The sequence below is a fragment of the Protobothrops mucrosquamatus genome, unplaced genomic scaffold, assembly GCF_001527695.2.
Source record: "Protobothrops mucrosquamatus isolate PMUCROS unplaced genomic scaffold, P.Mucros_1.0 scaffold142, whole genome shotgun sequence".
Taxonomy (NCBI): domain Eukaryota; kingdom Metazoa; phylum Chordata; class Lepidosauria; order Squamata; family Viperidae; genus Protobothrops; species Protobothrops mucrosquamatus.
The window spans coordinates 406,797-421,772 of NW_015386508.1; the positions used below are offsets into that span (position 1 = coordinate 406,797).

The 14,976-nt window shown below is 38.2% G+C and overlaps 1 protein-coding gene across 1 annotated transcript in view; it reads right to left on the minus strand.

Annotated features, from left to right (window-relative positions):
• Nucleotides 1-9,558: 9,558 nt before the first annotated feature.
• Nucleotides 9,559-14,976, minus strand: part of ERICH3 (glutamate rich 3) — a 62,375-nt gene continuing 56,957 nt past the window's right edge. The window contains exons 17-18 of the mRNA XM_029283591.1: nucleotides 12,980-14,967; nucleotides 9,559-10,028 (exon numbers count right to left, since the gene is read on the minus strand). Of these exons, the coding sequence (XP_029139424.1) occupies nucleotides 13,003-14,967 (1,965 nt within the window). The 3' untranslated portion in view covers nucleotides 9,559-10,028; nucleotides 12,980-13,002. The remainder of the gene's footprint in view (nucleotides 10,029-12,979; nucleotides 14,968-14,976) is intronic.

Consider the following 14,976-nt stretch of genomic DNA (forward strand, 5'->3'; position numbering starts at 1 on the left):
CCATTGAGGGGTTGCACCGCAATGAAAAAATATAATGAAAACCACGAAACCCTCAAGATTAAAGCTTATTGTGGCAACAATATATATTGTGAATCATAAACCACTTGGCCAGATGTGCAACATTTTGTACTGAGAATGATCCGAAACAGAATATCCAGTACAGGGAATGTTATTATCTGTTCATATGATTAGAGCTTTCAAAACAGTAGATACAAGCCAACAAGGCCACAAATCAGTGCCAAAAGATATTCTCATCCCTTTGTGAAATGATTCTTCAGCAAAATAATGGCTTAGAGCTGAAATATAATAATATCATGGATATCAATGACTAGACAGTATCAATGACACCACCAGAAGTTATCTGCGGACTCCCTATATTAATATAGTTAAGTCTGATAACCAGAAAGGTAGAAAGATTTCCTACCTTTGTTAAACAGATTATGAATGTAAGATTGGCTTTGTTATGCCATAGGTCTGTTTGGCTGTAAGCGACAATAGATGTCAGTTTCTAACCTTTATTCCACCCTTTTCTTCCCCCAACACTTTATTCTTTAAGAGCTGTAAAAATGTGTTGTAATCAAATCTCTCTGCTGTTTTGCTGTAGCAGACTAATATAACTACGGTAACTGTTATATTAGAATTTTTTATTTTTTTGGGGGGGGGGGATAGGAAAGGGATATCTTTTTTGGGATTTTTTTTTATTGCAAGTTCATCCTTCTCATATTCTCCCTTTCTCCGAGCTTCTTTTTTGCCTGTTAAGCATCGCTGAGCACAAGAAGCACAATTAAGACATCCCTACACGCGATACAGAAGGCTGAATGTGAACTCTGATCTTCCCTATTTCACCGTAATGAGCAAATTCTGCAGAAGGGAGCCAGGGAGCAGCCATGAATTTATTGACAGCTGCGGGTCGGGGAGAACCATCTGAGATGCCAAAATAATGGTGAGGAAGACACATCAATGGAAAACAAAGTGAGGGTATGTAGGGAGTGTTGACAACTCTCTAGAGTACGGGTGAGAAACCTGATCTTGTATTTCACAGAGGGAAAACAAGGAGACTCCATCAAACTAAGAGAGTTCTCTACATACATTTTAAGCCGAATGGGTCTGAGCAAAAGAGGACAAGGGATTTTGACATTAGCTATGAGAAACTGTTCTCCAGGCTAGTCAGGGCACTTATTTGACATTGTTCTGCTTTCAAACACCCGCTACCTGCTCATCTCAGCTGTCTACAACAGCCTTCATTGGCCACTTAATAGCAGAGTCCGCTACTGATCAGATTTGGTGCAAATCAGTATGTGAATGCAACATGCCAGTGAAACGGGGCTACAGAGTATAATTAGAGCCAGTGCCGTACAAGCATCTCCATCCTAAGGTTTTATTGCTGGAAGAAATGCACCAGAAGGTTGAAGAAAAAGGCCCGTTTCCTTATTAAAGAGGAAAATAAAGATCTTATTAAAGTGCATTTCTCTTTGCTGTTTATATATCAGCTCTTCTCCACAACAAACTGCATCAGGCACCAACGTTTCTGGCTAGATGTTGAAGGTGACTGGTAGGTAGTTTAAAAGATGCAATTTTCCATGCTATAGTTCTCCCCAAGAGAATTTCTCAATGATTGCTACTGTTAAAAATATAGACCATCTCTGAGTGAAGAAAGATACTAATTGCAGCCCAGTTTATATTTGCTTGAGTAAATTCATGTTTTTCATATCTTGCTTAGATATAAAAAATGCAACAGATTCAGCTTTTCAGGACATAAAGTAATTGCAACAGGATTCACTTGTTGGGTTGGTGCCTATCAGCTAGCAAAGGTGTGGGAGCCAGAGGAAAGGGAGGGGGGAGAAAGAAAGAAAGAAAGAAAGAAAGAAAGAAAGAAAGAAAGAAAGAAAGAAAGAAAGAAAGAAAGAAAGAAAGAAAGAAAATCTCTGTGCAATGCATCTCCATTAACAGGTCCACTCGAGTGTAAGAAATTAATGAGGACTAGAAATAGAACAAGGGAAACAGCAAGAGGAAAAAGCTATTTTAATTGCCTGATCCAGTGCCAGCATATGACCCTTTACATTCACAGGGGAATTTTGTTTCATTTGCTGATTCTAGATAGTTGTTATTGTAGACTTCCATAGTTTGAAATGCAAAGCATTTGACAAAGCCAACTGGTTGGATTCAAGCAAAGCAAACACATTGTTTTATTGGTAATTAATATAATTGGCTATTAGAGGAAAACACTGCCTCAGTTAATTGGTCTCTATAGAAGGAATATCAAGTCTTCCAGGGAAAACAGGCTGCTCAGAAATGCTGAGTTATTAATTCAAATGGATTTTTTTTTTAGAATCAAAATGTAAAATCCACCCTAGCACAGTGTCCCCATGTTGCTGCTGATGTCAAATTAGACTTGTCCCTTTCCCAGAAATAAAGTATATTTGAAATACACGAATACACACATACACACACACACACACACACACGCACAGAGAGAGAGAGAGAGAGAGAGAGAGAGAGAGAGAGAGAGAGAGAGAGAGAGAGAGAGAGACCTCACCAAGGTATTTTCAAGTTCATTCAGTTAACAGTAGCTGTAGCATCATCTAATTGTTGGCAACCTTGAAAGTTGGAACTGTGATTTATTATACAATATTTTTAAAAACAAACAGGCAGAATATTCACTCAGACGAGTACTCTACAAACATGCTTCAAATTAGTTTTTTAAAAAAGACTTTGAAATTTGGCAATTGATTAGACTATAGCTTGACAACTGTGGACCCTGCATGAGCAATTTTATCAAGTCCTAGTGGCTCTTACAGAGTGTTTTATTTTATTTATTTCTTTATTAAATTTTTTTGGCTGCTCATCTCATTGATACAGCATCTTACAATATGATAAAAAGTAAAAAAAAAAAGTCCTACAAGACAATTAAAATTAGAGGAATTAAATAGAAAATCTAAAAACCAAGTGTTGCCCCTTTCGGATTTAAAAACAATATTAACATGTAAATGCATTATCTGAAGGTTTAAACTCCATAACAGAGAAGTTCTTAATTTAATTACTTTCAGATTTAAAATACATTTGGCCACTCATCCTTGGGTCTTTGGGGGGAAAAAAACCAATCATCTTTGATGTTAACCATCTGTAATATCTGCCAGTTCTGTGACTTACAGTACAATCGTAGTTCCAAAGTTGATTTGATTCACAGTGATTTTGTTATTACAACAAGATTATGTAGAGTTTCTAAAGAGACAGACACACAACAATTTTTCATCAAGAACAGCACATCACAGTCTAGTACAGTGATGGCGAACCTTTTAGAGATCGAGTGCCCAAAATCTGGCCCTGCCCCCCGCTCCACCCCCTGCCCCGCCCCCCATCCCCTGCCCCGCCTGCCCACAGGACCACTCACTGCCTCCAGGGCCCGCTGCAGATCGCCCAGGCAGCCCAGCAGCGCTATGGCAGCCACACCCTCTGCCCGCGCCCTGCAGCATCAACTGCATGATGGGCCGTGAGGGCAGAGTCTTATCTACGCTGCCTGGCTGACATGTCCTTGGCTGCGCTGTTCCATGTGGGCCACGCTCAAGGGCGACTCTCCTTCAGGGGGCCTGCTGGAGAGGAGGGCGTCACGGGGGGAGGCAATGCTGGGGCAATGGCACGTGTGCCCACAGAGAGGGCTCCGAGTGCCGCCTCTGGCACCCGTGCCATAGGTTTGCCACCATTGGTTTAGTATGTTTATTATTGCAAAGGATTGAGTGCATCATGGTCCACTCCCAATTAGAACTACTGTATGGACTCTGTTTACTTGTATCCATCTTTGTCTCGGCCTGGAATCCAAGTATGGAGTGGGTCCATTAGAGGTGCCCAGGGAACAGCCTTACCCAGTTATCTGGGAGCAATTTCACTCGGTTGGACCTGAGGAAGTGGACAGGGTCCTTTGGACTGTTACTGCAACTACTTGTTTATTAGATCCTTGCCCCACCTGGTTGACTTGCAGGTAGGTCCAGGCAGTAATTAATACATTACTGCAAGAGGGAATATTTCCAGGACCATTTTAGGAATCCTTGGTCTTGTTCCTTCCTTAAGAAATCTTCACTGGATCCCACCTGCCTGGACCATTTCCATCCAGTTTCAGGGAAGGTGGAGGAAAAGTGGTTGTGCTGCAGTTTCAGAGAGCCCTGGATGAAACAGATTATCTGGACCCCTTTCAGTCAGGTTTTAGGCCCAGTTGTGGGACACAGATGGCATTGGTCATACTTGTGGATGATCTGTTTGGTGGTAACAGGTTTGGGGTAGTGCATTCATCCTTGCTCTTTTTGACCTCTCAGCAGGGCTTTTTTTCTCATAGAACGCCCAGAACGGAGTTCCGGCACCTTTTTGGGATGGAACCTTGTAGGGTAGGCAAGGCGGGTTGTATGACATGTGTGAGTTCTGGCACCTTTTTTTTTTTTTAGAAAAAAAGCACTGCCTCTCAGCAACTTTAAAGCCCTTTATGGCGTGGGTTGAAGATATCTGAGGAACCATCTCACTCCAATGGGGCTAACCTACTCCACTCATGCCAGCAGAAAGGGCCTATTTTGAATCCCATATAGACCAAAGAATTTCAACTGGTGGGGTCCAATAAAGAGCCTTTTCTGATGTGGCTGACCAGGTAAAAATCTCCATTTTCAGGGGGTCCATCATCTAGGTTTTTAGCCTTTCTATTTAATTTTTTTCTTTTCTAGTACTTTTTTTACTTGTAATTATATTATAAGCCACCCCGAATCACTGTAGATGGGCAGCCTCTGTAGTGAGATGGGCAGCATAGAAGCATAATAAATAAAAAATAAATGTATAAACAATTGTATGGTATACTATGGACATATCATATATTCCTCTGTATATAAACTTATAGTATAAAGAATTTTCCCCCATAAAAATATAGAAACAAAGATATTACCTTGAAAAGTGGGAAAAACAAAAAGGACTATATATTATGATGGATACATTGAAATATATTGTTTGAATGAAAAACAAAACATGCTTCAATTTGTCTTCCACAAAGAGAATTCTACCTTGATAAAAAAAGTGTTGCATAAAACATGACAGAGAACTTACATTATCTGAAATGCTACAATGATTATAATATTAAAATCTAATACAAACTAAACTTAAAGAAAGAAAAGAAAATAAGCAGGAGTAAAAAATAAAGGAAAAAGAGAAAAAAAGAAGAAAAAGAAAGGTAAGAATATACTAAAGAAAAAGAAATATATAAAAACTTGCAACCTTTATTTCAACAAGTATAAATTCTTCTCTCTCTCTAAAGTTACATTTATCTCTTCATCCCAAAGTCCATCTTATCTATAAATAAATCCATAAAGCATCATCCTTTCAGTCCTGGTCTCTCTCAAGGATAAAATAAAATATGTTGTTACTTCTAGCAACCCTTTATAGACTCATAAAGGGTTGCTAGAAGTAACAACATATCTTATTTTATCCTTGCTCTATATATCAACTTTATATTCCTTCCTTTTATTTATAAGGGTTGCTAAAAATAACAACATATTTTATCCTTGATCAGATGTACCAACTTTATATTGCTTCCTTTTATTTCTAATAGTCTTAATTTTTAGTTTATTCAAATATTGTTTTAAGAATGGACTTCTCTTCATTTCTTCTTTGTCCCATTGCATAGTCTTCTAAACAAGCCTCTTTTGAAAATCCAAAACCAATTTTTATTCTAGACTCTTTTTAAAATCATTATCTTGACCTAAGAGGTATATATCTACTTTCAATATCATCTCTATATTGTCAGATAACTTTTGTTCTACATCTGACTTTTCTTCAATGATATATTTTAAATATAGCATATCCATGAAGCAGACATCATTACTCTTTGTTGATATTATGGGTATTATTTTCTGATTCCATTCTTCAAAAGTCTCTTCTAGTAGTTTTAATGTCATTACAATTTGCACCATCTTGCATATCTTTCTTCTACCTAAAATCTTTAGTCTCCCTTAGTGTCCAGTTTTTCAAATCATAAAATTCTTTATCAATGTGTTATAAAAACCTAAACAAAATCGATTTCCCATGAGAAACTGTTTGTATTTTGTAATTAATTCCATAATTTTATTCTAAAAGTTTCAATATTCCAATTTTATCTGGACCCTTAGTCTATGTATTGCTTTATCAGAACAAAATAGTTTCCTGTTTATTTCAGATTCTTTAAATTATTACACTTATAAAGCAGTTGCTCTACTTTTGTGGAGCTCTCTTCAGTTCATCATATTCCCACATATGCAATATCACTGTTTTAAATGAAAAAGATAAGATACTTTTCTGAGCATTTTATGTCTGCTGTTTTGAAAATCCCAAAATATCGGAAATGAAAATCAAATCAGGTATTAATGTTGGTTAAACAAAGATATCTCATGCATGCTTCAATTTAACAATGGCATGGTTCTGCGAGGAAAATGATCTTTACAAAAATTATTTGACACACATATAACAATTAAGCATATAGGAACTATTTTTCCATTACATCTGTACTCATCATAGTACAAAACATGGATTACAACTCTCACCATGAAGTGAGAATGAACCTTGCATCACCCATTAGAACTTTCATAAATCAAATCTGATCACATCATTTGAGTCAATGACAAGTTGGCCTTAAATCTCAGTGTCAATTTTGAAAATGAGCACGGTTGTGGCCATTTTCCCTATTCATTTTCGGTTGACACATTGAAAGGGGGGAGGGAGGATTGCCAAGTACTTCGCTAGTCAAAATAATCTTTTGTCCCGTGGGAACCAAGGTCATCGGCTGCTCCCAAGACTGCTGGCTGGGCGTTTCATGAAAAGCCCAAGAAGATGTATTGGGGAACGTAGTTGCTTGCATAGCTTTAGAGGTGGGATTTCTTAACTTTGTATTGGGAAATTGTTACATGTGTCTTCAGACTTGGTTTTACTTTTGACGTGCTGATACTTTGTAACTAATAAACATTTTCTTTGAGGAATTTCCAAGCCTCGGAGTTCTGCTTTATTTGTCTCTGTCTGTCAGAGCCATGACACTCAGACTGTGTGTAATCTCTCTAACCTTAAACATTTGTCCACAACTGTGAACGCTGGATTGCAACAATCTGATGAACCACTTTACAGCGTAAAAATAAATATTATCACTTTGTACTAATTCAAACCAATGTCCTGTTAATAAAAACTCTGGATGAGCAAGCAAAACATTCCACTGGCCATGCAAATTTTCATGAAATTCAGTACTTTTTGTTACTTAGTAAGTAAGTAAATAAATAAATAAAATATGTCACCTTGCGGCCTTTAGCTGCCTAATCCTGCTTTCTAACATGCTGACAGAAATTTTGTTCAGTGCTACCATAGTATAAAATCCTAGTGTAGAATCTATATAATAAGGCAATGGGAACCAATTCCCTAAACATGGCATGAAACAGTATTCAATTAATGCTTTTGTTCTCAGACATTAATGTGTGCTGCTTTGGCAACTGTAGGTTGGTAGGTTTTCAGAATAATTGCTGCCAGACAGATGGTTAAATGACACACAGCTTAATACTGTGCCTATTCACTCGGAACCAAATCCATCAGATTTGGTGAGACTTCTGCTGCAAGACAGTGTGTTCTGGAGAATGCAGAATATCGGCAGATTGAAAAGAGGGCATTTTGATCAACAGAATAATCTCCTTCTAGGTGGGTACTAATATCACTGCATGTAATAACAAATGTTTCCTAAATTCCTATTCCAGTTTCTCTGTTATTTTACAAACATATAAAAATTAATTTAGACAAAAATAAGAAACGAGTGTGCAGCTAGAAGCCAAATACCTGTGAAACTCTGGTACTTGGGCAATCCACTGCTTTTTTTTCTACTTACATTGGCTGGGTTGAGATGCTACATTAACACTGCCGCTGATTTAATCAGGCTTTATTGACTGGGTTCATAGAACTTACTAAAGCCATAAACCAGGGTTTACAAACTCACAGTAAGATTCATATATTACCTTAAGCCCAAATCAAGCAAAGCACTGTGACTTAGAACGATGTATGATTTAAGCCATTATAACCACAGGGGTCCATGGCAATGATGCCAAAATGGCAAAACTGGTGTCATGACATCAATCTACAAGCTCTGCCCTTTTGTGTCCCAATGTCCCAAAAGATAAGTACCTAAGGAATGTAGTTTGCACTGTGATGTCATGTTCTGTCATTTCCCCCCTCCTGTATTTATAAATGTTAAAAAAGAAGGAGGGAAAATCCTTCCTAAAATTTCCAAAACAAACAGCATACTGTTTTCTGAGATGAAGGCTATACTCTTACAAAGAATAAATTTAAGAGCTTTAACCAATATAGTTGTTAGTGTTGAAAGACCAACTTCTAATACATTACATTTTCAGGGCTCATAACAGCCAATGGGAAAATTATAAGAAAACTATGAAAGTAATGAAGAACACTGAAAGTCTGGCTCTGATGGATTTGGTAACATTATTGATTTGGTATTCTGGCATCACTCTTTCTCCTCAGCTTTTCAATTTAAAATGTAGGGATCGGTCAGAGATCTTTTCTCTCACTTTCTCTCATTCTTTTTCTTGTGAATTTATTTGTGAGCAGATGTACGTGGTATTTCTGCACAATAACAGAAAGCTTTGTAGAATCTAGAATCCATCATATGCAAGTACTTTTCAAGGTAGCTGTACTGATAAATGATGTCACCTATCTAGATAATGGCTGAATTCCCGGTGCAAAACAAGAGATTTTCAGTCCCCACACCTTTTGTTCAGGCAAGTCCCAGTCTGAATCCAAGCCCATAGCAAAAAGTGGAAAGATATAAATCATATGACTGAATGAATTATCCTTGTTTATACCTACAGCAGCACACAGCATATAGCAGCAATCTGATTATAAGGTACTGTAGTCTTTGACTTATGACTGGTTGCTTAGCGACCATTTGAAGTTCTGATGGCCCTATCTAAGGGATACTTATGACCCATATTCAAAGTTTGGATGGTCACCTCCCAGTTACGTGATCAAATTTTGGGCACTTGGGAACTGGACAGATTTACAGCCATTTGCAACATCCTGCAGTCATGTGACCACATTTTTATTATGGTTTTGCCAAAAACCAGCATTTACTTCTGGTTTTTGGAAAAAAACGAGTCATAGAAAACCGTAAGTTTGCTTAATGACTGTAGGGTTCATTTAATGACCACAGCAAAAAAAAGTTCATAAAATCAGGTCAGTCACATAACTGACTTGCTTTATGACCATCGTGAGTTACAACCATTAAGGGCAGGTTCCATTATGGTTGTAACTTGAGGATTGCTAATATCGGTCTTTATGGATGATGCAGCTCCCCTTTTAGCTGTGGTATCAATCAATTTTACCTTCTACATTATGCACAGAGTTAAGTTCAAGACCAATGACAATCTTTCAAAAATCTAATCAGGAGTCACCCCATACGACTCTTTGGAGAATGTGAGTGAACGTCAGGCACTTCCCTTCTGCTAAATTTAAAAAGAACACATAAGATACAAAGGGAAGGAAAAAGGCCATAAAATACATACAAATGTTCAAATCTGTTTGCAGGTGTTTTATTGTTCTACATAAAGACTTCAAGTGACTCTTACTGTGCAGCAGAATTAGCTGGTTGATTTTGGGAAAGTTCCCGTTACATAATAATTCTGTTTTGTTTTTAAAAGAAATGTGCGGCAGCTGTTATACAGGCCTCATCATCAATATTTTTAGAATTATAAAGGAATGCTATAAATGAAATAAGTTAGATAGGATTTCGTTTGTCTGCAGCAGTCCTGGTGCATAGTGGCAGAAGTGTGTGAAGGAATCAAAGAGGGCAGTTGCCCCAGGTGGCACCAATCTAGAATGATTTTCTTGAAAAAAGTTACTAAATAATCATGGTAGTCAGGACAACAATGGAAAGATGGATGGCAAGCATCAAATGAATATAAGAAGATGCTTGAATAAGTCTGTGTTTCCACCAAGTCTTGAGGCAGCAATGATGAGATGGGAAGTTCCAACCCGAAAGCATTCTGGGAAAACAAACAAATACAAGATTAGTTTACAGGATATAGAGCATTCTATCTTAACCTTGGCAACTTTAAGCTGGCTGGACTTCAACTCTCAGAATTCCCCCAGCCAGTAATGCTGGCTGAGGAATTCTGGGAGTTGAACTCCACACAGTTTAAAGTTGCCAAGATTGAGAAACACTGGTACAGGAGATAATTCTCTGGAAATTTAAAAGAGACAAGTACAGCCCCAGCATTTTTTAAAAAAATAGTTGTAGATTCTTTTTTTTTTTTTAATTGAAAGTTTTATAAAATTTTACAATATAAATCCCCCCTCCCCCCAAACCCAACCCTCCATCCCTCCCCCCCTCCTTCCCAGAGCCAATCACAGGATTAACAATAAAATAATCATGATCTAACTAATATTAATCAACTATTAATCTAACAAATCTATAACTTCCTTTAACTCTCTTTTAAAACAAATATACAGTTATTGAATATCATCAAATTAACATAGTTATAAATAAAATCAAAAATTCATTCAAAAACCAAATGGTATTTNATCTTTCTTGTGAGTAATCCTTCACATAAGCGGAAATCTTGGCCATTTCAGCTAAGTTTGAGACTTTAACTACCCAATCTTCTATATTAGGTAAACCTTTCATTTTCCAATATTGAGCAATTAATAATCTTGCAGCCGTTATAAGATTTAACATCAACTCCACTTCTTTTGCGTCCAAATCTTCCAAAATACCCAGCAAGAATATCTGTGGTTTAAACTTTATCTTTTTCTTAAAAATATTTTGGATATTCCACCAAATCTTAATCCAAAATACTTTAACCTCCTTACATGTCCACCACATATGAAAATACGTTGCATATACATTTCCACATCTCCCACAATAGCTGTAGATTCTTGAGGCAGCACAAATGAGGATTTATTTTAATCGAGCCCATTAAAGAGGGACATATTCTTTCTCAACTGTCCCTAGTTGAGAGGACAGTGCTGTTTTTAAATCTAGGAAGGGTTCACATGCAAACAATAATTAGCGTAACATTTACCATTCAATATTTAGTTCCTGATTAGCATAACTTGTGATTCAGAATTTGAAGTCTGGAAACTATAGCACTTTTAGAAGCAAAATACCTAAGCATTTCTTCTGTATCTTTATATCAGGAAGAAGCAATCTATGGTAATAATGAAACACTGCAGTGGCTTCCTTGGCTTTCAGTTGTTTGATATGCAGGGTGATTGCTCAACACACTTTTTTCAAGGCAAAATAAGAAGTGGCAAGTAGTCTTTATTGGCAACGGGGCAAGCAAAAAGTATAGCTCCCGCCTCAGTCTCAAGTTAATGGTATATGCAGAGGGTGAGATTACAACTAGAAAATACTATAATGTGGTAGGTCACTTTTGTATCCCATTAACTGGACTACTTTAGAAGAACAGAGATGTGATGATAGACTAGACATATGGTGGGGAAATGCAAAAGTTCCACATCTGGAACATACCAGGTTGAAGAAAATACTTATGAGTTCAATTTTAAGTTGAGGGTTTAGAAAAAGAGTTAATGGGGCCAAAAGGACATATTAAAGTGCCCTTTTGATCAGCAGACCAAACTGCCAGTGTCAGGGAAATTGCACATAAGTGGCTGAGAATGACAAGGAAATAGCTCGGGACAACTTTAGCATTTGGGAAAATATATCTTTCTCTCCGTCTCTCTTCTCTGCCAGATAGGAATGATTTAAGTAAGGTCGGAATATGAACAGATGAGGAGGAAAAGGAAATCCAAGGTCTATCAGCTACTACAGACAAAGAGGTGCTTTCCTCTGGATAATCGATTGGGCAGTAATGAAATGCTTTTTGAAATGCTTAAATTGTATGTTGAGCTTTATTTTCAAATAAGCTCAAGCAGTACCGAACCATCAATGATCTTCTGCATCAAAGGAAGCCAAACCCAGATCAGCACTGTCCACCCAAAACCTTCTCACCACTTGGGAGATCTAGTGTGCAACCTATTGCACACTGGATTAGCTGTGCAGACAAAAACCCAATTTTAATTAAACACCAAATCTATAGCTCAAATAACAGTACTGAAGCATTACTACAGTGGAATACAGTATTAAACCTTGTCCAAGAAGCTGCTATAAACTCATCACGAATCATGGTTTCAAGGTGTTAAATCAATTAGTAAATAACTTCTTTAAATAAGTCTAACCCACAATCATTTCTTTCTCAAAGAATTAAATATATATCCCCAGTGAATTACTAGGATTAATTAATTCCTATAATGGTTGAGCATGGTTTATTGAAGAAATGTTCTTGGCTGAGTTTATATATAAATGTACACCATACCCCAGAGTTTACAGATCACAGTGGATAGCTTCAGATAACATGCCAAATGAAAGCCACACCATATTATGGGGCAAGTGTGAAGCAAGCCTTAATCCATTTAATTAATCCATGACACACTGGGGCCAGAGCTCAGATAGTAGACATGATTTGACAAATGTATAATAATTCAAAAATTCCCTTCTCAGCCCTATGAGTTGTTTGTATCTTTCTCAATCTCGGGTCCTCTACCAGAGGCTTGGGACTTTGACAGTTCTGCACAGCACCTTAGCTGTTCTTAACATTGCACTCTTCTGGACAAAGAACTCTGATTTTGTCCATGGAATCTGATGGAGCCACTCAGCCAGCTTAAGAGTCACAGCTCCGAGTGATCTTACGACCACTCTGGGACCACTTTGGTCTTTATTTTCCACATCCCCTCTATTTTCTCCATCTTTTCCTTTTTCCTGATGTTGCTGTTACTTAATACCATTACATCTATCACCACTGCTGTTTTCTGGTCTGATATATAGTGTATTAGAACCCTTAAACTCCCAGATCTCTAGTAAAGTACCTAAAGTTGAAGACGATACATACCACTCATAGAAGTGAGAAGGGAATTTAATATATCAGCACATGCTCACCTTCAGTCTAGGTGTCTGTCTTCTCAGTCAGTTCCAGTAAGATCTTGGTGACACTCTCTTTCATACTCCTGGGAGCTCCAAAGAATGGTATTTGTCATTGTGATTGTTTCATCTGTAGTCTCCTCCAATCCTATTTCACAGTTCAGATTTTCATCTTTTTCATCTGAAGGGGTTTCTTCTGAAGGCTCCCCTATTCCTTCTTCTGAAGGCTCCCCTATTCCTTCTTCTGAAGGCTCCCCTATTCCTTCTTCTGAAGGCTCCCCTATTCCTTCTTCTGAAGGCTCTCCTGTTTCTTCTTCCGAAGGTTCTCCTGTTCCTTCTTCCGAAGGCTCTCCTGTTCCTTCTGAATGCTCCCCAGTTCCATCTTCCTCACTGTTACTGCTCTCAATTATCTCCCTTTCTTCATCTACTACAACAGCAAAAAAATCTTCACTCGTGGCACACTCCTGAGTTGATTCGTCTTCTGCTGATCTTTCCACCGAAGGCTCTTCTTTATCTTTATCGTTTTCACTGATCTGTGATACTTCTGTTATCAGTTGCTGTATCCCTATTAAGAGAGCTTCTTCTACATCTGCAAGTGTTATCATTTCTTCTCTCATCTCATCTCCTGTGTCTGATTCATCCTGTTCCTTCTCCTCTTCAGGAGCTATGACTTCCTCCTGTACTTCCATGTAAAGAAATGTTTCCCTTGTTCCAGTCTTGTCAGATACTCCAGTTTGGACACTAGGTTCTTTTTTCATTTCTCCTCCAACGAATGCTTCTTTTTGTGGGGCTGATTCAGAAGTATGTTTTATTTCTGCTATAATCTCTTCTCTCCTGGTGACTAACCCTTGCTCTCCAAAGGTAGTTTCATTCAGAGATCCTATGACGACAGAAAGCATTTCTCCCTTTGCTTCCGAATCTTCTGTTTCTTCTTCCCGGAGTTTTGGTACAACTTTAACTTCTGCTTTCTCTTCAAATGCTACCTCAGTCTCTGGCTTTACAATTTTTGCCTTCTGTTCCAAGGCTACCTTGCCTTCTGCCTTCTTTTTAAGTGTCCTCTCAGCTTCTGCATCTTCAGCTTCTAAGTCCTTTCCAGCTATCCCTTCAGACTCTGCTTCTATAGTTTCTCCTTTCCGCTTAAGTGTCATCTCGGCTTCTGCTTCTTCAGCACCTAACTCCCTTTTAGGCACCACCTTAACTTTGGCCTGTCCAGGTTCTGCCTTCCTTTTAAGTGTCCACTCAGGTTCTGCCTCTTTGACTTCTAATTCCTCTTTAGGTATCACATCAGCCTCTTCCTCTATAATTACTGCCTTCTGTTTAAGTGCTTTCTCTATTGCCTTTCCTTTAAATGTCAACTCAGCTTCTGCTTCTTCAACTTCTAATTCCCCTTTAGATACCACATCAGCCTCTGCCTCTCCAGTTTCTGGCTTCCATTTCAAGGCAACCTTGCCTTCTGCTCTCTTCCCCTCAGCTTCTGTCCCTTCAACTTCTAATTTCCTTTCAGTTATCTTATCAAATTCTGCCTCTCTAGTTTCTCCTTTTCCCTTAAGTGTCACCTCAGCTTCTGCTTCTTCAGCATCTAACCACCTTTCAGGTACCTTCTTAGCTTTGACCTGTCCAGGTTCTGCCTCTCTTTTAAGTATCATTTCAGCTTCTGCTTCTTCAGCATATAACTCCTCTTTAGGTGCGACTTTAGCTTTGACCTGTCTAGTTTCTGCTTTCCATGCAACTGTCAACTCAGCTTCTCTTTTTTCAGCATCTAACTCCCCTTTAGGTGCCACCCTAGCTTTAACCTGTCCAGTCTCTGCTTTCCATCCAATTGTCACCTCAGCTTCTGCTTCTTCAGGATATAACTCTCCTTTAGGTACCAACCTAGCTTTAATCAGTCCAGTTTCTGCCTCTCTTTCAAATGACACCTCAGCTTCTGCTTCTTCAGCATATAAGTCTTCTTCAGGTACTATCTTAGCTTTGACCCGTCCAGTTTCTGCTTCCCTTTTAAATGTCACCTCAGTTTC